This window comes from Phlebotomus papatasi, chromosome 2, assembly GCF_024763615.1.
Source record: "Phlebotomus papatasi isolate M1 chromosome 2, Ppap_2.1, whole genome shotgun sequence".
NCBI classification, from domain to species: domain Eukaryota; kingdom Metazoa; phylum Arthropoda; class Insecta; order Diptera; family Psychodidae; genus Phlebotomus; species Phlebotomus papatasi.
Genome location: NC_077223.1, coordinates 93,941,443 through 93,965,656, shown reverse-complemented (window position 1 = coordinate 93,965,656; position 24,214 = coordinate 93,941,443). Strand labels below are relative to the sequence as shown.

General features: G+C 35.4%; 3 protein-coding genes across 6 annotated transcripts; all 3 read right to left on the bottom strand.

The window, feature by feature from the left end:
* Positions 1–87: 87 nt before the first annotated feature.
* LOC129802468 (uncharacterized) lies at positions 88–10,868 on the bottom strand. Of its 2 annotated transcripts, none has more exons than XM_055848327.1 (5): positions 10,692–10,868; positions 7,690–10,334; positions 4,404–5,806; positions 4,160–4,345; positions 88–316 (listed from the first exon to the last, which is right to left on the bottom strand). In XM_055848327.1, the coding sequence occupies exons 1-5, from the start codon at positions 10,758–10,760 to the stop codon at positions 177–179; spliced, it is 4,443 nt and encodes a 1,480-aa protein (XP_055704302.1). In that variant the 5' UTR covers positions 10,761–10,868; the 3' UTR covers positions 88–176. The 2 variants fall into 2 exon arrangements, with proteins under 2 accessions (XP_055704302.1, XP_055704303.1); XM_055848328.1 differs by having other exon boundaries at positions 4,160–4,336.
* Positions 10,422–16,206, bottom strand: LOC129802509 (cytochrome c oxidase assembly protein COX18, mitochondrial). 3 transcript variants are annotated; one of them, XM_055848406.1, is made up of 5 exons: positions 16,086–16,177; positions 15,228–15,785; positions 14,777–15,163; positions 11,173–11,409; positions 10,422–11,052 (listed from the first exon to the last, which is right to left on the bottom strand). In XM_055848406.1, exons 2-4 carry the CDS (start codon positions 15,678–15,680, stop codon positions 11,215–11,217), a joined length of 1,035 nt encoding a protein of 344 aa, XP_055704381.1. In that variant the 5' UTR covers positions 15,681–15,785; positions 16,086–16,177; the 3' UTR covers positions 10,422–11,052; positions 11,173–11,214. The 3 variants fall into 3 exon arrangements, with proteins under 3 accessions (XP_055704381.1, XP_055704383.1, XP_055704382.1); XM_055848408.1 differs by having other exon boundaries at positions 15,228–16,206; XM_055848407.1 differs by having other exon boundaries at positions 10,422–11,072; positions 15,228–16,173.
* Positions 16,207–18,166: 1,960 nt separating this feature from the next.
* LOC129802492 (carboxypeptidase B-like) lies at positions 18,167–23,794 on the bottom strand. The gene is made up of 5 exons (XM_055848385.1): positions 23,699–23,794; positions 23,420–23,629; positions 19,182–19,602; positions 18,968–19,090; positions 18,167–18,890 (listed from the first exon to the last, which is right to left on the bottom strand). The coding sequence occupies exons 1-5, from the start codon at positions 23,761–23,763 to the stop codon at positions 18,369–18,371; spliced, it is 1,341 nt and encodes a 446-aa protein (XP_055704360.1). The 5' UTR covers positions 23,764–23,794; the 3' UTR covers positions 18,167–18,368.
* Positions 23,795–24,214: the final 420 nt, after the last annotated feature.

Sequence of the window (24,214 nt, the reverse complement as noted above, 5' to 3'; positions counted from 1 at the left end):
CTTGCTCATACTTTCGGCTGTACGTCCACAAATCCACGTTTATAGGAAAGTCAATAATCTCTGACCACACTCAATGAAAAGGTATCATTTTAAATTTTCTCTCTATCTACAGTCCAATAACGGGCAAAATTTTATTAAATACAAGAAGTAAGTATATAAATAACTCGCTTATTCTCTCAGAGAGTCGAACTGGATGTTCCGTTGAGTTTGTCCCAAATCCAATCGATATACTCTGCTACCTTCACGTATACACCGGGTTTATTGGCATAGCCGCAGTGGTGACCCCAGGATATGATCCCATACAACTTGTGGATTCCTGGAATAAAGATCTTAATTAGTATATTCTTCTTTGTCCTTCATATCCTTCATCTGATAAAAGGGACATCGTATTCCCGAACCGTTGTAGCGAATAAAAATTGAAAGAAGCGAAAAAGGTCTTCATTCGTTTTCACCAGATATTGCACTCCACCAGAACGTAGCTAATCGAATATCCTTCTTTGATTATCTTTCCAAAATTTCATGCAATTAACTCGTTCTCAAATAGAGCTTTTTTATTTTCAAGGGAGCTTAATCCTTATCTAAAGCGGTCTTCAGAGTGGAGGCTTAGCCCAGTTTTCAAGAGTCACAAAATTCTAAACAGCAATCAATTTTTTTTAGTTTGTCAAAGTAAAATAAGATTAATCTCCTAATATTCCAATCGCAAGTGAAATTTTTCTAAAAAGTCTTGACTAATACTAAGAATTTAGAGAAGTTAAGCCATATGGCTAAGCCTTAGGTCTGAGTCTGAAACCGGTATGAGGGCCTACATAGACCCAAGCGGATCCTCGAAAACATTTAGCCTGTAAAATTTGGCAATAAAGGATTTTGTACAGGAAACAGACTTTTAGTCGATGATCCTAAGCCCTCACAGTGTAAGACAGTTTGGGATAAATCTTTTTTCAAATTTTACAGGATAAATATTCTTCTGGATCAGTCTAAGTCTTTGGGCCCTTAGTTTCCATTCAGAGTAGACCGTTCTCAAAAATTAAAGAGTTGAAATATTGGGTGATTAAGCATTTAGTAAATAAAAGTGTGACATAAAATTCTGAGAGCGAGTGCGAGATGGGGTTCGCGAAGCAAATGTGTGCTCAATATGCCCTCCTCATTGGAGTGTTGTGGGATTTTAACTCCACAGACGATTTGCCTTTATTAATCCAATCCTAAGTTAAATTTTTCCAAAAACTCTTGACAGATAAGAAATTAGAGCACAGTTAAGCCATACAGCTAAACCGGTCTGAAGCCCGTATAATAAAACTCTGAAATCATCAATTTTTTAAAGGAAGTTCTTGAACATTCAGCCTTAATCCATATTTTATTATTATAAAATGTTTTATTCCCTTCGTGTTCTGCTATTGGCTAAAGCATTAAAAACTTTTTATGCATTCAAGCTCTGACCAATCGAAGAACACAATCAAAACAAATTATGAAATTTTTAATAAATTAATAAATTAAATATTATTTATTCCGGTGGCAGCCAATATCCCGAAAGCCAATATCCCGAATTTTCAAAATCCTGAACGAGATGAAATTATATGGAGGAAAATGCTTAGAATAATTTCTTAAGACACAGAAGATTTCCCTTTGCCTCCAGAAAGCGCGGGTACAATCGTGGGAGTACCTGTGACACTTTTAAGAATTCGGGATTTTGGCTTTCGGGATTTTGACGTTCGGGATTTTGGCTTTCGGATTTTTGGCGTTCGGGATTTTGGCTTTCGGATTTTTGGCGTTCGGGATTTTGACCGGGACCCTATATTCATCTGTAGAAATTATGCACTACTTAGAAGGGAGCCTGAAACAAAATAAAGAATCTAGGGGAAACTGGGGCACCACCAAACACGGGGTACCACCAAACAGTAATTTTTTAATTCTAAATTACTTGGACTATCTCGACCATTCCTTCAGTGGACAAGCATCCCTATTGTGTCTATAAATTCCTATCGCTCTTATCCTCTGATATCCAATATCCGACTAAAAAATCGCAGTGTTTGGTGGTACCCGGTGTTTGGTGGTGTCCCAGTTTCCCCTATATCTTTTTTCCTGCCTAAATCTAACAAAAACAAATTACCGAAAAAAACTTAAAAACCGATTGAAGACTTTCGAACATTACAAAGCAAACAAACCCGAGCAGATTTGCAAACGTTTGAACGAACATTCAAAACTTTAGCGTACGTTTCCTCCTGTTCTTATTTTAAAAATCTTAACAATTTTGTCCAATTGGCGAAATAGATAGTAAAACAAGAAATTATTGACCGAATAAAGTGAATGAAAACGTATATAGAATAGTTGAATCTATATGGCCTTTCAAAAAAATTATAATTGTTACAGCACGTTAAAAGACAATAGTGGAAAGCTTCCAAGCTTCGCACACACTCTGGTTTTGAACACTTCGCATTTTTCTCACTTTTTTAATGAATCTGACCTATTTTTTCAGGAAATGTGTTTCTTTTCCTGAAATATATGGCCATAGAAAGGTCAGATTCATTAAAGAAATAGGAAAAATATGGAGTGTTTAAATTAAAGCCAGAGAATGTGCAAGGCCTGGAAGCTGTTCCCTATATTTTATCCAAAAAAAATGCTTTTTTATAACTCTAAAAAAAGTTCGGATTTTCGAATTATCCTTAGAAGAAGGCTAAATACTTTCACGCACCTGAAGTTTGTTTTTAACTCATTTTCCTAACTATTATTATTATTCGTATCGAGATATTTGTACAATGTAATCATGTTATACATATTGTTGTTCTATCTCGTGTTAGAAGAATCCGCTAAGTCCATGTGTAAGACCGCCCAGGAGCGCCTTCCCCGCAATGTGGATGCTTCTTCCATGCTCCCGGAGTTTTTTGGGCAGAGACGGTGCATTTTTATTACGTTATCACAGTGAAAATGTCTTTTTCTAGACCTTCAGATATTTGCAACGGGCGGGACTCGAACTCACAACTGTAAGAGTCGAGTCAAAGATCTCATCCGCCCAAGACCTACTTTCTTGCCTATTGCGCCACTGAGACCCCCATTTTCCCAACTAAAATCAACTAAAATTAAGCTTATTAAATCCTGCCAGTTTGTCTCTTGAGTATTGGCTTTTTTATATAATTCAGCATATTTCTTATAATTGTACGCCACGTACTTGCCAACTACCAAACCCGGTGGGCTTATTCTCTTTAGGCATCCTTTGATGCTGACTTTTCATCCATGGTCCTGTCCCTGTGTGTTGTGATGGTTGTGATGGAATAAAAACACGGCACTACCACTTCTCTCCCTCTTGCACATATTTTTGTGCACAGTTTTGCCACCTCAGACTCATACTACGATCATGAGGAAGAGAGGATAAGAACAAAGAGACGGATGAGAGAGTGATTAGTCTCCGCTGGATCACCGACCTTGTATGCAGTCCAGATGGAGATGGTGGTTGGGAACGGGGAACTTTGAGGCAGGTTCATATCTCGTCCCTCCCTGACCCCTTCTGACTCTTTTAAATACTATTGTCCTGGACACAAAAAGACATTATCCCACTTGAAATTTGCATAAATTAATTATTTATCCCAAAATTTTATATTTTCGAGAGACATGCACGAAACTTCCGTATCCGGTTTAACAATTTTAACCAACTTTATATATAAAATTTGCGAATTGGTTATTTTATGACTGTAACACATCCAGCAATTAATTTTACGATTTTTTGATCAAAAATATCTTAGCTCAGGAATTAATCAACTTGCAAAAAATATCCTGGATTTGGACATCCTTATAGATTGTAATCATCCACAATAATTAGATAGACTTTTATCGAGTCTAAACAGTTCAATTTTTTTCTCAGAGCATCCATATTATCCTTTGGGTACCCAAAGTCCTAAAGGATGTAAAAGCATTATTGATAAATTAATTTATCCAACTATTTCGTGTAATTCCTGTATCCTTGATAAAATTTTCTAAATGACGAGAACTAGGGCACCTTTAAAAAGGGGGTTTGTCTCATTTTCAAATGGAACAGGACCTTACCATGATATTAAGTTAGTTCCAATGAAGCTAAATTATCATGATAAGACTCAGTTCTATTCAATATCCTTGAAATATTCAAATAAAATTAAATCCCCAAAAAATCAAAGTAGTAAATCTTTAAACTTACCTTCGCTTTGGCATACAAGTCCACCACCGGAGTCACCCATACACGAATCAATTCCTTCATCAAGACTACCAGCGCAGAACATCCCTTCAGTTATCTTGTTCCCGTACACATGAGGTTCTCGGCAGATGTCATTGGAGAGAATAGGTACGGTCCCAGCTCTGAGCTCCAGGGCTGAAGCTGAAACATCTTGGACAATTAAACCAATTAGACAACACAAGAATAACTGTTTTAACATTAAACTTACTTGATTTTCCTGATTGAATTGATCCCCAGCCTGAAATTGTACACGTCATTCCCGGAAAGTAGATGGTATTCTTCGTGGGCAGGCAGATCGGTTGGATATGATCGGTATATGCCACTGGCTTCTTCAGTACAATAATAGCAATGTCGTTATTCATGTGCTGTCCGCCTCCACGGAAGTTTTCGTGCACATAGAAGTTCTCAATGTAACTCTCAACTTCCTCTGGTTCTGTCACTTCGGCATGATGATCTCCTAGCCGGATGAACAGTGCTCCCTTGGAATAACCAACTAGACAATGGGCTGCGGTTAGGAGGTGCTGCTCAGATATAAGGACAGCTCCACACCAGTGAGAAGATTTTCCAGATCCACGAACTCGAATTGCAGCCTGCCAGGGATGAAATCCACGCTGTGCATGTGATCCGTTTATAACTTTGAATCCAACCTGCCTGCCCCATTCATTCTCCGTGGGTGTTACTTTCACTCTTCCACATTCAGTTGGTGGGAACTGGACTTTAATAGTGCCCTCTGGGGCATCCAATGATATTCTTGAGTCCAATTGTTGGCCATATTGCTGATGGAGGGAACTCTGATGTCTGACACTGTACTGAGTTGGTTCTCCGTGAGAACACCGGATTCCGACATCCTCGGTATGAGCACAATTGTGTTCTCCCCAGTGCCAATGCGAGCATTCTTCCAACGATGTCTCATTACCAATGCAATCAACCTGATCCAGCCAGATGATTCCAGTTCCCGGACCGAAAGTATTCTTGAGCACGTAGGATGGTCCATGATAGCCTAATGAGCGACAGACAACAGCTGCTTCTTCTGCATTGAAATCATCATCACATACTGTGCCCCAAATCTCACGGTACTTTACTTCCACACGTCCTTCTAGCCGATTCTGGCCTCCGACTAATCGGATTTCCACGGGAGCTGCACAATGGCGCTGATCCTCATCTGAGTGATCAGTGCAATCAGGTACATTGTCACAGAGAAAGCCAATAGGGATGCATTCCTGCGAAGTATCGCACAACCAATAATCCAGAGGGCAGGTCATCACAGGAACTTTGCACACAACCCCAACAACTTCCTCAGCATTGCAATCATGAACACCCCAACCGCTGAAATCGCATTCCCTGATAGACTTCTCATTTCCACGGCAATCCAACTCATCCACGAGAAAGATGGCACTATCCTCGCCACGGAGCATGTTCTGATGAGGTGGATAGAATGAATTCCCACGTACTTCGGCTGCTCCAAGAGGGAATCCAAGCTCTCTGCATACCACATCTGCATCCCGCATGTCGAATTTATCATCACAAACATAGCCCCATTGACCAAATACCTTAACTTCCACCCTACCCTCATGGGCAGCTCCTTGATCTCCGGAAAGTCTCATTTCAAAGCTAAAATGTGAAAATTAATTTAGAAATGGCAAAAAACAAATGGTCAGTAAAAAGTCAAAAGTGGTCAGCAGAAAATCAAATCTGATCAGCAAATAATTCGAAATAATCAGCAAACATTTACAATTTTGTCAGTAAAAAGTAAAATTTTGTCAGTAAAAAATTAAATTTGGTCAGTAAAAACTTTGAATTGGTCAGTAGATTATATTCGAGTTGATCAGTAAAAAATTAAAAATTAATCAGCAAAAAAATTAAAAATGGTTAGTAAAAAGAAAATATGGTCAGTAAAAAATTAAAAATGAGCAGCAAAAAACAATTAAAAAAACAGCAAAAAATTAAAAATGAACAGTAAAAAATAAAAATTGGTCAATAAAAAATTAAGAGGTCAGTAAAAAATTAAGTGGTCAGTGAAAAATAAAAATTGATCAATAAAAATTTAAAAACGAGCGGTAAAAAAATAAAAATGGGTCAGTAAAAAATTAAGTGGTCAGTAAAAAATAAAAATTGGTCAGTAAAAAATTAAAAGTGATCAGTAAAAAATTAAAAATGGTATGTAAAAAATACAAATTGGTCAGTAAAAAATAAAAATTGATCAGTAGACAATCAAAATTGGCTAGCAAAAAAGTGGTCAGTAAAAAATAAAAAGTGATCAGCAAAAAATTAAAAGTGATCAGTGAAAAATAAAATATGTTCAGTAAAAAAAATTAAAATTGAGCAGTAAAAAATAAAATTTGATTAGAAGAAAATCAAAAGTGGTCAGTAGAAAATAAAAAATGGTCAATAAAAAATTAAAAGTAAACAATAAAAAATTAATTGTGGCCTGTAAAAAATTAAAAGTGGTCAGTAAAAAATGAAATGTGGTCAGCAAAAAATTAAAAGAGGTCAGTAAAAAATTAAGAGTGGTCAGTAAAAAATTAAAATTGGTCAGTAAAAAATATAAATTGGTCAGCGAAGAATTAAGCCAGTGATAATCCTAAATCTGCTTATAGAGGTTATCAGCATTTCCTTCGGGATCGGGAATCTTCGTTTTTTCCATTTTGTTTTTTATACTTTTGTTTTTCCCAGTTTTTTCTTTGGAATCTTTGTTTTCGGTAACTTTTGCTTTTTGAAAACTTCGTCTTTGGAAATCTTGTCCTTCATACATTTTTCACAATTTTCATAAATTTTGTCTAACACATTTTGCACAAGTATATTTTATAACTTTCCAAAAATTTCCTTTGAATATTTTCAATTTCTTGTTTTTTATTGAACTTTTTACTGACCACTTTATTTTCTACTAATCAAATTTTATTTTCTGCTGCTCATTTTAAATTTTAAACTGACCACTTTTTATTTTTTTACTGATCACTTTTTATTTTTTTACTGACCACTTTTGATTTTCTACTGATTAAATTTTATTTTTTACTGCTCATTTTTATTTTTTTACTGACCATATTTTATTTTTCACTGATCACTTTTTAATTTTTTGCTGACCACTTTTTGTTTTTTACTGATCAAATTCAATATTTTTGCTGCTCATTTTAAATTTTTTACTGACCACTTTTATTTTTTACTGACCGCTTTTTGTTTTTTACTGATCATCTTTTACTTTTTTACTGATCATGTTTTATTTTTCACTGATCACTTTTTACTTTTTACTGATCATGTTTAATTTTTTGCTGACCACTTTTCATGTTTTACTGACTGCTTTTAATAAAGTACTGCTCTTTTTTAATTTTTTACTGATCTTTTTAAACTTTTTGCTGCCTTTTTTATTTTTTACTGACCAGTTTTTTATTTTTTACTGATCATTTTGAATTTTTTGCTAACCAATTTTGACTTTTTACTGCACGTTTATTCAATGCCATTTAGAAATGATACGGATTATTGAAAGATTTTTAATATACCCAATATGATCACAATCTGATTCGTCCTTCCAGTTCCCGCAATCGTTCTTCCCATCACAAACTGCATCCTGGGAGACACAGAATTCGTTAGAGCAGTTGAACTGCCCCACGCATAGGGTTGCTCCTATTTGGCTGGACACTGAAGGATGAAGAGGCATGAAACCTGGCGTGGAAGCCGATCCAAATCTTATATTGACGGATGGATCTGGTGTTGAAAGGGTTTCTGTGGTGGGAGTCGTACTTTCAGGCTCCCTTTGATGATGATGTTGATGATGAGAATGGTGATGAGGACGGTGATGACCACGATGGTGATGATGACCATGTGGGCCGAAACGTCCATGATGACGATGGCCATGATTGTGTTGACCAGGAAGTGGGACATGCGGATGAGCACGATGCCATTCGAGACTGTGTCCAGGTGGCATTACTGTGCCATCCGGAAACTGATCATTATCATTGTGTTGACCGGGCAGTGGGACATGCGGATGAGCACGATGCCATTCACGACTATGACCAGGTGGCAGCACAACTTCCTCTTCGGATTCTGATGGTCCCTGTGGCAGTGGCTTCCACTCTCCTCCTTGAGCCAGACTTTCCTGCTCTCCGGTCATCGGTGGCAGGGTAGTTTGGAGGATATTAGTGAGATTTGTCATGTCCATTGAGGAAGAATGAGATCCTCGCATGTAGGGTCTCAAAAGAGCCTGGAGGGCTTCACTTACTGGGAGTTGATTCTGGTGAGAATGGGATGTTGGAGGAGGAGTCTGCTGATTGTTATAGTACTCCCGATTGTAGGAGGGGAAAAATGTTACAGTAACTTCAGCTTCAGGCCTCTCAGTGGAAGTCTCTTGCCAAGGGAGTTGCCACTGATTCACAATTCTCTGCTCAGAGTCTGACCATTTGGTATTTTGCCGTGAGGAACTTTGGGAAGGTGGTGGAATAAGACCAATAACAAATGTCCTGGAGTCGGGATCTTCACCGCCTCTGCTGGATTGAGTCAATTGTCGTGTATTTTGTTCGGGGTACGGTGGAGGCTGCAGAGTATCCGATGGAGTACCAGAGTGATGGGAACTCTGAGGACGCGTATAAATTGGATACTGAGAGTTACTTTGTTGTCCTGGTTTTTCGGATTCTTTCGGAGGCTCAAGGTCTAGCGATGGAATCTCGATAGCTTGGGGATTATACTGTGAGCCAGATCCCTGAGGATTGTACTTTCTACCAGATCCTCGAGGATTATACGGTCCCTCGGGTACTTGGGGATTGTACTGTCCACCAGATCCTTGGGGATTGTATTGTCCACCAGATCCTTGGGGATTGTATTGTCCACCAGATCCTTGGGGATTGTACTGCCCACTAGATCCTTGTGGATTGTACTGCCCACCAGATCCTTGGGGATTGTACTGTCCACCAGGTCTCTGAGGATTGTACTGTCCACCAGGACCTGTATGTCCATTGTAAATTGGATACTTCCTGTTGGGATCTCCATACTCAGGTTGATTGCCCTGAGACTGTGGATTGTAACCATCACCAGTTCGACCACCCTTCGTACGATCATAAGAAGGATACTGACGTCCCTGAGTGGGATTCTCCCGTGGTGGTTGCAGATCTAAAGACGGCAAAAGTACAGATTGAGGATTATCAGTAGTACTTCCACGCGAATGACCAGGATACTGAGGTCTATTGTAAATATTCCTCGAATGTGAACTTCCAGATCCAGAAAGATCATCAAATTGTGTTCGCATATCAATCTTTCCTTCACCGTAGTCCGGCTGACGAATATTTCCTGACTGGTCATCAGGCAGAGATTTGGAACCACAATCGACATTGTGAGGCCAATCGCAGACATTGAAAATGGGATTGAAAACAGTTCCTGGACCACAATCCTGAATGTAAGTCACACCGTTGGCGCAATTCAGAAATTTCGTGCAATCATAGGGATGTTCTGTTAAACCAGATGACCCTGGAGCACATTTAACTTCTCCCTGAACTGTTGGGGAATCCCCGAATCCGCGGCTTTGAATTGTCGTGGGATTCTGACCTCGTGGAGGAAATTCCAGCCGGGCATAAGGTCTTTGACGTTGAGCAGGGGCTTCCGTGTGAGTTTGGGGTGTATCAAAGGTCACACAAACCACCTTCGATGGTTGATCACATACGCTAGTCTCAGGATTGAAAAGGGTACCAGGTGGACAACTCTGTATGTAACCACGACCCTTCCAGCAATTCAAGAATTGCCGACAATCCATAACGTAGGGAAATTGTCCTGTAGCATAAGCTGGACATTCTGTTCCATAACTCACTCCTACCTCATTTTCTGTGTCATCTGGTCCAGTGCGAGCCTGGAAGGATTGAGGGGTTGCCTGATTCGGAGGACGGAGCTGAAACTGAGCAAGAGGTTCTCGCGTCTCTTCCGGTGATTGCGTAGGCTCCGCAGAGCCAGGGCGCGCAATTCTCATCACATGCGAACTATCGCTGCGACCAAAATGTCTCCCTGATCGCTGCATTGATACCTGACTGTACTGATCATGGATCGTGACACCAGGCTCTGGAGCTGGTGTCGGGTATTCCTGCAGACGCTCATAGGGTCGTCTGTTGAGTGGTTCACGAACAATGGGACGATTTTTCACGCCACTGTTAGTGGGATCGTAGATCTACAGGAAAGGGTTCAAAGGAAAGAACAAAATAAGCACCAGAGTCAAGATCATCATCATCACCAAGCGTATGAATATAGGTCAAGATTCATGTACTACACTTTATTTTTTATTTGCCTTGATTACAAAATTGCACAAAATATTTTTATTTTGCTAAAGTCTCAAGAGATATGATCACTTTCGTGATCGCACAATAATAAAAAACCCCATTCAACTGATAACACATACAGCATCCAATGATCCCCATGTCTTCCATTTTCACATTGATAAGAGCCAATGCGCAAATAAAATTGAAAAATTTCACAATTTTTGCTCCTTAAAAAAACTATTGAACAAAGAAAATTTTTTTTAACAAACCCCTTCACTTATTGCCAAGATCTCCACGAAGATCACTAGGACAAGTATCCAGGAATACGATTTCATCATTAATTTGGAAACAGGACTTCACAAAAATAACTTTATTTCACTTATTCTCACTTTATTTTTCAACCAACTTTTAAAACCTTTGCATTGTCGAACGAGCAAATGCGAACTGATCAGCATGAGATGCTACTTGCTCATTTAAGGCGATCTTCACTAATTGGTTATATCGCTGCAGGATGATCCCTAAAATCGTCACACAGCATTCCCCACAGCTTTTCTCTTCCTGACTTCCATGCACATCTTCAGCTGCTTCTGGCCACAGAGCCACCCTGTTGAGTCGAATGTTAGTCGGTTTCTGTAAACAAAGATTACCCACTATCAGTGGAAGATCAAAAGTTCAAATGGCGGCAAAAATTGTTAAGAAGACTTCCACGAATTGTTTCCCTCAATGAGGCACAATAATGAATTTGCTTACATTTGTGCGCGATCAGTGCTAAAGTGAGTCAATAATCATTGATTAGCCTCTCTTTGGTAGCCAAGATGAAATTTTCTGGACTCTCTGTGAGACGCCATCCGCAAGATGTTTATACGGATGCTCCAGTTGACTTGGGGTGACGGGAATTCCCACTGCTCGCCTAAATTTTGGTGACATCATCGTGAGATTTTGGATGAGCCCAAAGGCACTAGATGTTACCCAGTATAGGCTCAAACACTGGGAAAGAAATTCAGTAGGACCTTGATTAGACTAGTCCAGGTTGTAATAAAATACATTTGTATATTATACGATCTTCAGAAAGATCTAATGACGTACACACATTTACGTCTTAAGCTGAGAGATGGCTTAACGTAATTATAATCAAAATTTGACTAAATTCCCATCAGTTTTCCACTTATGTCGTTTCTCGGCTTAATCCGAAAAATTATTCAAAAAACCACAAAATTATTGATATATTATGACAGGACATCAAATGTTTTCCTAATTTTTGTGGTTCTCCGAAATAATTTTGTAACAAAAATTGAAGATTATTGCGAGAAGGCCTTAAGTAGAGATTTGTGAGGTAGTTTCACGAATGCTTTACTTTCTAAAACAAAGATTTTTAAGACGAAAAATACGCGAGAAATTACACAGTCCCCGAAGATCCGTGGGAAATTTCACGGGCCGCGAAAACACAAAAAATTTCGAAGTCTGCGTAGATCCACGAAAACTCCGCGATCCTCGAAAATTCGTGACAAATTCCGCGATCCCAGAAGATTATCGAGAAATTCCGCGGTCTGCGAAAACCCACAAAAACTCCGCGATCCTCAAAAATTCGCGAGAAATTCCGTGATTCTCAAAAATTCGCGAGAAATTCCGTGATCCTCAAAGATCCGTGGGGAATTTCACGGGCCGCAAAAACACACGAAAAATTCCACGGTCTGCGAAAATCCACGAAAACTCTACGATTCTCGAAAATTCGCGAGAAATTCCGCAACTCCCGAAAATTCGTGGGAAATTTCACGGGCCGCAAAAACACACGAAAAATTCCACGGTCTGCGAAAATCCACGAAAACTCTGCGATTCTCGAAAATTCGCGAGAAATTCCGCAACTCCCGAAAATTCGTGGGAAATTTCACGGGCCGCAAAAACACACGAAAAATTCCACGGTCTGCGAAAATCCACGAAAACTCTGCGATTCTCGAAAATTCGCGAGAAATTCCGCAACTCCCGAAAATTCGAGAGAAATTTCACGGGCCGCGAAAACATGAAAAATTCCGCGGTCTGCGAAAATCCACGAAAAATCCGCGATTCTCGAAAATTCGCAAGAAATTTCGCGATCACCCAAACAGCAACAGCATAAGAAAGTCAAGGAGACGAACTCCCTCCGGATGCGTTAGGGGGTGCAATCCTTTCAGGACAGGAAAACAGAAAATTCTTAGCCAAAGCTTTCGAAGCTTTAACGCGCCTTCCTCACTCCTCAGTGGTCAAATCTGTCATTTGTCTCTGAAATTCCGTCTACAGTATCTATCCACTACTCCAAATTAAGATTTGGATTAAAATAGGATTAGGATTAAAATAGGATTAAAGCCGATTTTACAAGTAAATTCTAAAGCCTACACCCTTTTTGATCTCTAAAAGTAACATTTCTTTTGGACATTATTCTCAAGGCTAAAAACAATTTTACTCCAATAAAAGCTATTCAGGTTCATGAAAACGTTCTTGACACCTTTGTCTGAATCAGGGCTGAGCATTCTCATACATTTTCCGTACAAAAATGTGGTATATTTTTTCTAAAGTGGTTTTTGAGTTTTGGTATAAAACCAAATGTAATCATTTTAAAATTTTTACCAAATGAAAGAGTTATCTAATGTTATGTTATTGGCACAAAATTTATAATGATTGCACGAGGATAATAGTTTCTAAAACTCTTATGAAAAAGACGTAAAATTCGCAGTTTTTTTTTAATTTTCTGAAAAATTTTCTACCTGTAACACTAGTAAAATTTTAAATTCAATAAAAATATATTCTCTGTTATATGTGGCTATCATATCGTGTTATATTTATTTTTGTGGGATTTAAAGTTTAAAAACAGGGGGGGGGTGACATTAGCTCTGAAAAATGCGACCAGTTTTAGTGTAAATTTTTCCCTGTTTTCGTACACATTTCACAAGATATCTCCAAAACTACGTAGGTTGCCAATTTTTAGTTTTCGGTTGCATATTCAATATTAAGTTGGCTTTTATTTTGTATTTATATTTTTTGCTAATTCATTTTACACTGACAGAAAACAGCTAATAAACCCAAAAGTTTTTTTGGCGCGCTAGAAACATATGGGAAACATAGGAAATGTTATGCCCCTGCAAAAAAATTACAAAGAATTTTTAAGAAAAATATACCATTTGTGAATTAAAATGCTCCATCCATTAGTTAATCATCCTAGGTCTGAATCCACCAAATTATCAAAATCAGTACAGAAAAAAGATCAAAGAATGGAATTTCTTTAAAAAAAAACTGTTCCTAGGTGTTTTTTTTTCTTCAAAATATACAAAGGTCCTAATAAAGGATTTTATTCATTTTTCACAGAGTTTGGAACGTTCGCAAAACGTTTCTTTTTAGAATCTTCTTCCAAAAATATTTTCCTTAAATACCAGCTGATATAATTTGATATTTGGCTTCCCTTTTACTAAAATCCTGGCCATGCTCATGTTTTAGGATCCTTATAAAATCTTTTTACCACAAATTCAATTTAAATGCAAATCAAATGCATTTAACCCATTCCTTACCATGGTATTATACATCATACGCAAATTCAGTGATTTAAGATGATTTATTCCTAGGCAATTTATATCCGAATTGCTGTATGAAATGGATTTTTAGTAAATTTAGTTCTTTAATTACTTGGGAAAAATAGTCCAACAGAGATGAAAATACATTTTGTCATTGTTTTCTTGCTTCGTGGAAGATCATGCAAAATTTTTCCTCAAAATGGCGAACGGAAAATTCGACATCCCGTTAAATTTGTTTAAATTGGCCTCTTTCCTCTTTCCTGATTTGAATTCTAGTTTCCAATTTGTTTTCTTGGATAGTTACTGTATATCTAAAGCAATAGTTTGTAATGAATTAATGCACAGAACTTAAATTCAGTTACCGTTAAGACGTGTGTTTGACAAGGGCTCCCCCTCGGGCTCCCCGCACCACCATAATAGATTAAAAATAAAATCTTTTTAAAAAATTTATCTATATCTAATCATATTCAAAATTTAACGTATTTAGGGTTAAAATTTTCCAAAAAGAACAAATATTTAGATAAAATTCATTAATCATCAAATATTGGAATAATAATACATCATTTTAATCAATTTATTTTTAGTGTCCAATTTTATCCTCAAAGTGTCCAAAATAAGAAACTAGACAAAATTATGAGCCTTTCCCCTAGTCTGTAGTAAACTAATCCAAAAATATGAACATTCTATCTCTTCTATTCTGGTACATTGACCGAATGGGTTAATGTGAGCTGATCTTGACTTGTAATCTTATTTCTAAATTTTTGTGTTAATTTTCCGGGAAAAATAGAAGGACATGATAAAGTAATGCTACTTACCGAAGGCACAGTACATGCAATGGGAATCATAAATATGCTGAAAAATCTAAAGAAATTCGTTGCATATTTATGAAGTCGCCCCCCTTGACGTACTCTGGAGAGCGACTGAATCTCCACGATGGCCAGATTGATGATCCCCAGAGCCACTGGGAGGATGAAAGAAGCGTCAGGCACTGTAAGGTTGGGTATCCATAGAAATCCTCCCAGTGAAAGCTGTGCAAAAATTATTTCAGCCTGCAGAGATGATGGATCCGGCAACATATACACTAAGTTTCTGATAGCCATCGATTGGAAGATCCACATTGGAATCTGACCCCAGAGTACAATGAAAGACTTAGCCGGATGGCAATTTTCTCTCACCACCAACTTCGTCCACTGCTTCTTCAACTGCGGAAGCATTAGAAAAAATTAATAGAGACTCCTTGGGAAGCTAGTATAAAAAATTCCTCACCGAATGAGCATACATGATCTTGGCTTCCCTTTCTGTCCAATTGAATTGCTTCATTGCAATTGCAGTCTCCCATTTCAGTTCTTTGGCAATTTCTGGCATCTCCTGAGTGATCATTTCGATCCTAGCCATTATTTTATTTTGATAAATTGTTAAGGGAACAGTTACAGCTGTCCTCAGAAGAACTGTGGACAGGATAATACTTCCCCACCAAGGAAGTCCTGTCGTATCATGCAATTTTATCAATCCTTCTTGAAAATATGCTACAGGGACGCTATTTGACAGAGACATCCATAGCTTTGAAACTGATTCTGCATAGGAAAAGTGTCTCGTTTGAATCTGAAGTCCCTGATTGTAGTTTTGATGCCTTCCGGATGATTGAAAGTGACACAATGCAGGTGTCAAATATCTCCCAGAACTCAAGGATAATTTTGTAAGATTTCTAGTAAAATACATCTTGTCACTGTCCAGAATCACCACAAATTAATTACTTAAATACAAGAGTCCAGAAAAACCTTCTTTTCAATCAATAAATCTAAAATTTTACTTGACTTTTTCCACCTTGTCCGGGAACGTATCCAAAACAATTATAAAGTAGAATGATGAATAATTTCAATATTCATTAAAATTTCCTAAGCACTAATGGAAAATATGATACTAAAGAATAACGAGATTATTATTAGATTGATATCAATATTGATCAGCTGATAATTTCCTGGCATAGGCGCCCAGACAAGCAAGAATCCCAACTGTGCCCAAGAGAATGCCAAAAACTAAAGCCAATGCATCGCCAAAATGCATTCCTTCAGCTCTCACGGATGCAACATTCTGCACCATGAAGCAGATAAGAACCATACACACTTTTTGGAGCATTTTCACAACTTTTTGCACAATCCCTACACGTGAATCACTACTTTTCTGGCCAAGTCACTGCACTGCACACAAAAGAAAAACAGTCTTTGAGGTTAGGGAACTTGGAAGTATCGATATTTATGTCGATATATCGGTTTTCAAAATAACAGCATTTCAAATGATCCAGAAGTAACGAACTATAGCACGTGTGAATCTATCAGGATTGATACTGATAACATACTGATAACCAAACTCTGTAATAAACAATTATTACATTTTGGAAAATTATTAAAAAAAAAAATAGAAGATTTAAAACAATTTGATTGTCGACTAGGTCGACTACAATTACAGGTCAATTTGCCTTAAGCTTAAAAAAATGCTTTTTTTAAAATTCTTTTTATTAAATTTTATCAAAATGCAAACATTGCGAGTAATCACAAAAATAAATCAATTTCCAAAATATTATTAATATCATGAAAATTTCTTAAAATTTGCGAATATATAATGGCGGAAATTCACGCTACAATCAGAGAAAAGTATGCGTGCACTGAGAAAAAAAGAGGGTGCGATTAACTTTTCTTCCTCTTAACTTTAACACTTTTTAGGTGTAAAATATATTAGCATTTTTTAATGTTTATTTTACACTTTTTTAAAGGTAAAATTAACATGAAAAAGGGTTAAATTAACCCCTAATACACCTAAAAAGAGTAATATTTACACCGATTTCGGATCAATAATGCAGGGTAAAATTAACATTACCGGAATGTTATTTTAACTTTTTCGGATTTCTCTCATCAGTGTGATATCAATCAACCATGAGCCGTGATTCCGTGATATTTTAAAAAGTGATAAATATGAACATATTTGTAATAAATATTAACACGTCCGTGATAAATAGAAACACAGCATGATCCTATTTATCAAAAAAAACGAAACATTTTGACTCCAAGATATCAAACACGGGCGTGTTAAATAGAAATACGCCGTATTCTATTTAACACGCTAAATTTTAACACTATAATAGTGTGAAATCGGATAAATTAATTATTTAATTGCGATCTGTGTAAAATTTCTCACTGTTATAATCATAATAATTTTTCAACAATGTTTCGTGATTTAAAACTGTTTGACAAATTCTAAAAATTACCACTATTATAGTATGATTACAGTTTTTCACATTATTATAGTGTGAAAAAATACACAACTTTATGGTATTTCTTGTCATATGATCCAAAATTAACACTATTATAGTTTGATCATAATTTTTAACGCTATTATAGTGTGAAGCCCCCAAGAAGGAAAATAGCTGCCTTATAGAACCAAGTATTAAACAAGTCTTTTAGTGCGTTTTTAAAAGACTTAAAGTGAGAATTTTCTGTAGAAATTCCTATAGGAGCTCTTAAGAGCCTTAAGAGTGCGCCACTTTACTTATAGTAATCTCAATGATGGGACCAAGAGCGTTATAAGCAAATAAAAAGATTTTTGGTTCTATAGTGCCTTACTTAAGGAATTCTAACAACACTATATTAAGAAAAAAATGTTTCTTGGGCCTTGTGTATTTCAACCAAATTTGTTGAATTTTTAAAGAAAAGTTGTGTAAAAATTGTTGAATTTCCAATTGAGACATATACTTCAGTCGAGATGCTTTTCATTGGGAAAAAGTCATATAGAACATCAAATATTTATATGCATAATAAATATATCGTGAAGATCCGAGCATCAGATGTAATCATTTCGCATTAGGGGGATCTCGAGTACAGGAAAAACCAATTAAAATGTCTAAAAGGCAAAAAAATAAAAATCTTCGAAATGAAGAGAAAATTCAACAATAAACAGAATTCAACAATTTTTGAATTTATACATAAAAAATTAACAATTTTTAAATTAAACAATTTTAAATTAAACACTTTTTCCAAATTTAACACTATAATAGTGGTGTGAAAGATTACACACTATAATAGTGTTAATTTTTTTTACTGTGAAGGGTATAGCATCATCAGTTCAAGAAGAATCCAAAGCCATTTTCACTTACTTTCCCTTTTAACTGTAATTTAATATCAACGGCTCAGAACAAGAGACAAACAACTTGATTTTTTGCAAAATACGTTTTTTTTACTTTTCGAATTCTCCTTAATATATCCTCTACATTCCCCGTAAATATTATACCTGAAAGTTAATTTTATTCTAAATGTAAAATTGATCATTTTCAAGTTCTTCAAGTCTTTTTCGGAACCATTAATACTTAATTTTTTTTAATTTTATAACGCTTTTATTAAAAAAAAGTAATTTAATTTAATAGTAATCTTCTATACTTCTAGTTAATGTACGCATACGATAGATAATATTAAATTTATCCGAGTCAATTTTCTCGATATACTCAACAGCAGCTTTTAACCCAACAAGGACCTCATTACTAACCATAGCAATTTGATCGCCAGGTAAATCGAATCCATGTTTCCCTCCGCCAGGTAAGTAAAGTGTATATGAGAGATCGATGTCCATCCGACCAGATGCATAATCTTCACTGGTTCCAGAAGCTGGCGAGAGCAGAGTGGCAGAATTTCCAACGGTGTAGTTACGTTCGGTACCACTGTAAATTGCATACGCTATAATGTTACCCAATTTTTCAAGCTCCTCTTGGTTATCATGAGGGATTCTTTTGTCGTAGCTCCATGGATAGACCAAAAAATTTCCGTATGAATGGAAACTTATATAAAGATCAATTCCATCCCCTTCCTTCTTCATTTCCTTTGCAACCGTTTCCGTTTCAATTTCAGAAAAAGGGTCGGGGCCTGGGTATGATTCATTGCACGGCTGGAAAAATTTTAAAAAAAAAATAATATAAAACAAGAGTAATTTTACCAAATATTGCATTAGCAAGAAAAAATTACGTTAATTTCATTAAAACTGCTTGATCCATAACCCCAACGATAATCGTAATTCCTGTTTACATCGACTCCAAAGCAATTAGGACTGTCCTCATTAAAAGATCGTGTCTTCTTCCATAACCTATCCTATATAATGGAAGAAAGTTTTCTTATTATTTGTCAAATAAAATAAATTAACTGGAAATGTATAATGAAATATATGCTAAATATGATTTACATTGTCATGGGAATATTGATACCCATCTGGATTAACACAAGGTATGATAATCCAGTCACAAGCCAATAAGTCTGTATTTTCATCTGAATTCTCCACAAGTTCATAAATAAGATAAACTGCCACCATTGGTGCAATCCATTCGCGCGCATGAGTTCCAGCATCAATGAAGATCTTAGGCTTCGTACCATCAAAACTTGAGTTAGAAATTCTAACAACAAGAATATCGTGACCTTCGTAACTTTTTTCAGCCTTTTTAACCTTTATTAATTTATTATAATCTTCGGATAACGACCAAAGGTAGTCATTAATTATATCAGGAGTCCAATAATAAGCGAAATCAAAATCATTGCGACTTGATTTCCTTCGACTTCTTTCCAGACCTTGTGCTGCTCTTTGTCGTAACTCTTCTCTCTCAAAAAGTCTGAAAATGCAAGATTAAATTTATGCACATACATATACTTATGTGTTTTACGTAATAGGGTAAATGTCCTAATTCAAAACCATTTCCAGACGCTTTAACTTTGACAGAAGATTTAACACATTAAGTTCATATTTTTTCTCAAGAGAATTAGATAAATTTGCTCATTGACTCTTCTAGAATGTTACTGTTTAGTGAACATTTTTTAGATATAGTTTGAAAACTTCTTAAATACAAGAAAAATACGCGTGCATAAAATGCTTTTGGAAACATATTAATCCAAATGGAGACAAGCGAAAATTTCTAATTGGAGACAAACAGTGTAAGTGAAACCGCGACGAAAGACTTCCAAAACCTTGTTGAATTGCTCCTGAGTGCAGGATTTGTTCTTATTCCTGGTCTTTTCTCCTTTTCCATTTAAAACAATAGGAAAATCTCTCCAAAAAATCATATTTCCAGGGTTTCCTATTGAAGCATTTGCAGACACTTCAGAAAAACCATTTTGGTTCACGAAATAAGTAATTATTACTTTTGAAAACTTCACGTACCGTTAACAATAAAGATTAGCACTGAATTTAACTAAAATTAGAAAGAAATATGACATAAATGTTAAACGAAACAAATAAACAACATTCATATAATTGTGTTTTTTTTTTTGGAAAACATGGTCGATCGATGAAAAATTCGATGGTGAAAAGGTACACTTTTAATTTTTCTTAGAAATTAACAAATTAAAATTTGTGAATATGAATGGATTTTCGCTTTATTTAGAGCAAAATTAACTAAATAATGAAACTGAGGTATAGAAAATATATAAATATAGCAATTTAGTACTGTATTTATCATGAAAACAATGACGTTTCCATTTGAAGTAGCAAAAAATTTCCATTTGGAGCAGGTTTTGAATTAGCTTAATTTACCCTAGATAAAGAGAATTTTGAAATTAAATGGCAAAGTTTACCTAACAAAAGTAAATAAAATTTTTGGTTTATTCATGAAGTCCTTATTTCTAAATTAAATTTTGTTTTTATTTTACAAAAAAAATGTTTTTTTTATACCAAGCGAAGAATAAACTCTTCAAAATAATCAGGAAAGAACGATCAATGTCTTCTGAATATTTTCGCTAGCCCTTCATGCAAAATATCTTATGTAAGGTAAAGTGCCCTCGAGTCGACCGGTTCCTCGACTCGACCGGGGGTCAATATTTGAATGCTTTAATGGTTAATTTCTATAAAATTGTCACTGATTCGTATTTATTTATGGAATAATTAACCTATTAATGTTAGATCATACGCCAAATATTAGTGCAAATATAAATAAATTGAATAAATAACTCTACCGGTCGAATTGAGGAACCGGTCGACTTGAGGGCACTTTGCCTTATTTGGTTTTTTTATGTTTTGAAAGAAAAGATATATTTTTGGGCAATAAAGAAGAACTTTCAATATGTTTAATAAAATTTTCATTCTGATCAGTACGATAGTATTCAAAAATTTTAATCATAACACAAAATGAATTGGAAATCATTTAGACAAGGCTAGGGATGCCTAATTGATTTATATAACTTATCTATATTGTATTTGCCAAAAAATCTCTATTTTGGAAATTTAAAATTTTCGCCAATCAATTTTTTTCAACTTTTCACCATTCTGGGCTGCTAAACAGGAGAGCAGCCCAGAGAGAGGTTTCCGATCTTCGGTGACCCTCTTCCGCAAGTTAACATTCTCTAGAGAACTAACTTGCCTAAATTACCCCCACCCTTTCTATCCCCTCCATAAACATATTTTTTACTTTTCTCAAAATTGACCCTCACGATTCCGTTCATTTTTGGATTTCAGAGGTAGTCCAGCTGAACATGTCAACATCGACAACTATCTCCAGAAAAATCACCCAACTACCCTAGAGGGCCTATTTTTAACGGATTTGATTAAATTTAGATTTTTTGAATCTTGTAATTTTGAATCCGACTGCATCGGTAACAATCGGTGATGGATCGATAAAGTAATGGTAATACCTCTATTTTAAAAATACTGTTTTTCCCATTTTTTCCAATCTTGTGACCCATGTCGGTTCCGAAGAAGACTATTGTAAGTCCAAAATGTAAACTTTACAGGAAAGAGGTTTAAAGTTTGATAGCTAAAATTTATTTTCATTAATTTCACTGTAATTAGTATACTTTCAGCCTTTGAAACTATTTTATCATACTTACGAATTGAATATCTTATAGTTAACACTACTTTTAAATTAATTATAGCAAAATTATGGGCATAAAACTCAATAATTGGGCACGCTGATTTTAAGTTTTTTTCTTGTAACTTTTGCAGGAATATCTTAATCAACATAAAATTTTGTGGGGATATAGATCTAAGGTTCCTGCATCCAATGATACCATCTTTTTATACTATTGTAAGTAGACTTACAATAGTCTTCTTCGGAACCGACGTATTTAATTGAAACGGTAATAGATATCGACTTCCACACTTCGATGACCTTCCTAAAATTACCATAATCTCGAACATGATCTCTTTCTTTTTTCCCTCTCCCTCTTCTTGTGTTCTCTATGCCCCTAAAAAATAAAACTATAGCACATAAAATATACAAATAAAAATTTCCTACTGTATTTATCAAGAAAAAATACCCTGTTCAATTTGTAACCGCGAAATTGTCCAACTTGTACCACTATTGGTCCAACTTGTATCACTTTACCCTAAAAAGGTATGTGACACTAAACTCCGTTTCGAGCCAAAGGTTTCAGAATGTCCTTCAATATTCTTTTCAATATGCTTAATGGTGTCGTAATATCAGACTTAAACAATTGCGAATATGATTAAACAATATTTTTTTAAAAAAAATTGTTACTTTCTCCACTGGAGAATGAAACATATAATTTTTAAGTAAATATTACTCTTTATGTATAAGTATTAATTCCAAGATTACTAATAATAATCCTTAAAATATTATTACTATCTAAAGTTTTATTTACCAGATCGACCTAAATTATCTTAGCAAGTCGAAGATATAATTGATTAATAGCTTATGAAGTAATATTACATCATGTAAAAGATATTTGCCAAAATGCAGCGAATAATTTTCAAAAATGAAAATTATTTGAATTATTATTTGAAATTTGAAGCACGATCAGTAAAATAAGGTAACAAATAGATTTAGACTGGTGTTCGAGAACACGTATTTAATCTGCAAAAATTGGCAGCAAAGATTTATCCCGAATACATTGAAGGCTTTTCATCATCGATTAGAGGTTTTTTGCACCCACATATCTTTGCCTAATATGGTATACTAACAAATTTTATACTCTATCTAAATATTTTCGAGTTCTGTTCATTTTTCTCTAGATATTACAAGATTTAAGAAAATGAACAGTTAGAAACATAGCGTCTTTGGGGGATTCTTCATAATGCTTCACAAGATTGCCTTTGCATAGACAAAACGACATTTATTACTATTACCACGTCGTGTCGTTCCCTTGTTCTTCAAAATGTGATTTTTTAAATTATCCCTAATATGCCTATAATTTTTTTAAGGGTTATCTAAACGAACATTCAAATTATACTTGACAAAATTTCTTAATAATTCCTCAAGTTCAAAATTTGACAGACTCTTCATAGAGATCATATTATGAACAGGTTGAAATCTGCAATATCATAGAAAGGAATGAAATTGCAAGAGAAACGTAGGAATTCTAGAGCTCGAAATAGAGCTTTGTGATAAGCACATCATGTGTTCACTAACCGTATTTTTTTCTTATTTAGAAATGAGGCATTAAATATGTAATAGGTAAATAAAAAAAGAAAAAAATTACTTTTCTAAATTTAAAATCCTCTCCTCAAATGGAATAGAGTTACTTTCCAGATAAGCATAAAAGTCTTTATGGAGATACGGAGGAACCATCACAGTCATTGGGAGTCCAATAGTGTTGATACCACTCCAAAAGTCTATTCCTGACTTGCGCCAATTTAGTAACATGTCCAAATTTCTAGGATCATTTGTTGTAATAACTGCAACTCGGTAGCTAGAGGAAGAACAGTTTCGATAGATGTGAACTATCCCAGACTGTCCATATCATCTTTTGTAAACTCACCCAGAATAATTTCTTCGACATTCTGTTGTTAAGAAAATAAGCACTAAATAAAATAAAAAATGCATTTTTTTTAAATAAACACCTACTAAAATACAGGGCAGCAAACTTGATTTACTTATACTCTGCATTTTGTAAGAAAAGTTTATTACACTAATCAAAACTTTTACTGCAGATTTTCTAATAACTAATTGGTCATGGTGATGCATTCGCAGATTATTAAATAAATCTATCAACCATATTACGAAGTTATAAAGGAAAGCCAGAAAAATCATTTGTTCAATTGAATAATCCTATTATTGTTTAATTTTTCAAGTTTGCCTTTTGTAGAACACACGGCCTATTAGACACTTTTCCACCCCAACGGACGTAGGCCACCTATCTTAATCATTTATTCCTTTGACACGCTCAACCTTTTTTGGTGAGCTCCTTGAGGGCTTAAATTTTTGTGTTACGAAGAGTAAAAATAATAGCATAAAGCATAAAATCACAATAAGGGAAAAGCACCCCGGATCGGTA

Bases quoted from the DNA above. Each gene is read 5' to 3' on its own strand.
- LOC129802509 (XM_055848408.1), bottom strand. From the start codon at position 15,680: ATGTATTTTACTAGAAATCTTACAAAATTATCCTTGAGTTCTGGGAGA. The intron at 15,164-15,227 runs GTGAGGAATTTT...ATGCTTCCGCAG, and splicing joins AGATCATGTATGCTCATTCG to TTGAAGAAGCAGTGGACGAA. The intron at 11,410-14,776 runs GTAAGTAGCATT...TTTCTTTCCCAG, and splicing joins TTGCATGTACTGTGCCTTCG to TGTTTGAGCCTATACTGGGT.
- LOC129802492 (XM_055848385.1), bottom strand. From the start codon at position 23,763: ATGCATTTTTTATTTTATTTAGTGCTTATTTTCTTAACAACAGAATGT. The intron at 19,603-23,419 runs GTAATTTTTTTC...TTGCATTTTCAG, and splicing joins AGGATTTTAAATTTAGAAAA to ACTTTTTGAGAGAGAAGAGT. The intron at 19,091-19,181 runs GTAAATCATATT...TCCATTATATAG, and splicing joins ATCAATATTCCCATGACAAT to GATAGGTTATGGAAGAAGAC.
- LOC129802468 (XM_055848327.1), bottom strand. From the start codon at position 10,760: ATGATGAAATCGTATTCCTGGATACTTGTCCTAGTGATCTTCGTGGAG. The intron at 5,807-7,689 runs GTATATTAAAAA...TTCACATTTTAG, and splicing joins TCAGATTGTGATCATATTGG to CTTTGAAATGAGACTTTCCG. The intron at 317-4,159 runs GTAAGTTTAAAG...TCTTTATTCCAG, and splicing joins ACTTGTATGCCAAAGCGAAG to GAATCCACAAGTTGTATGGG.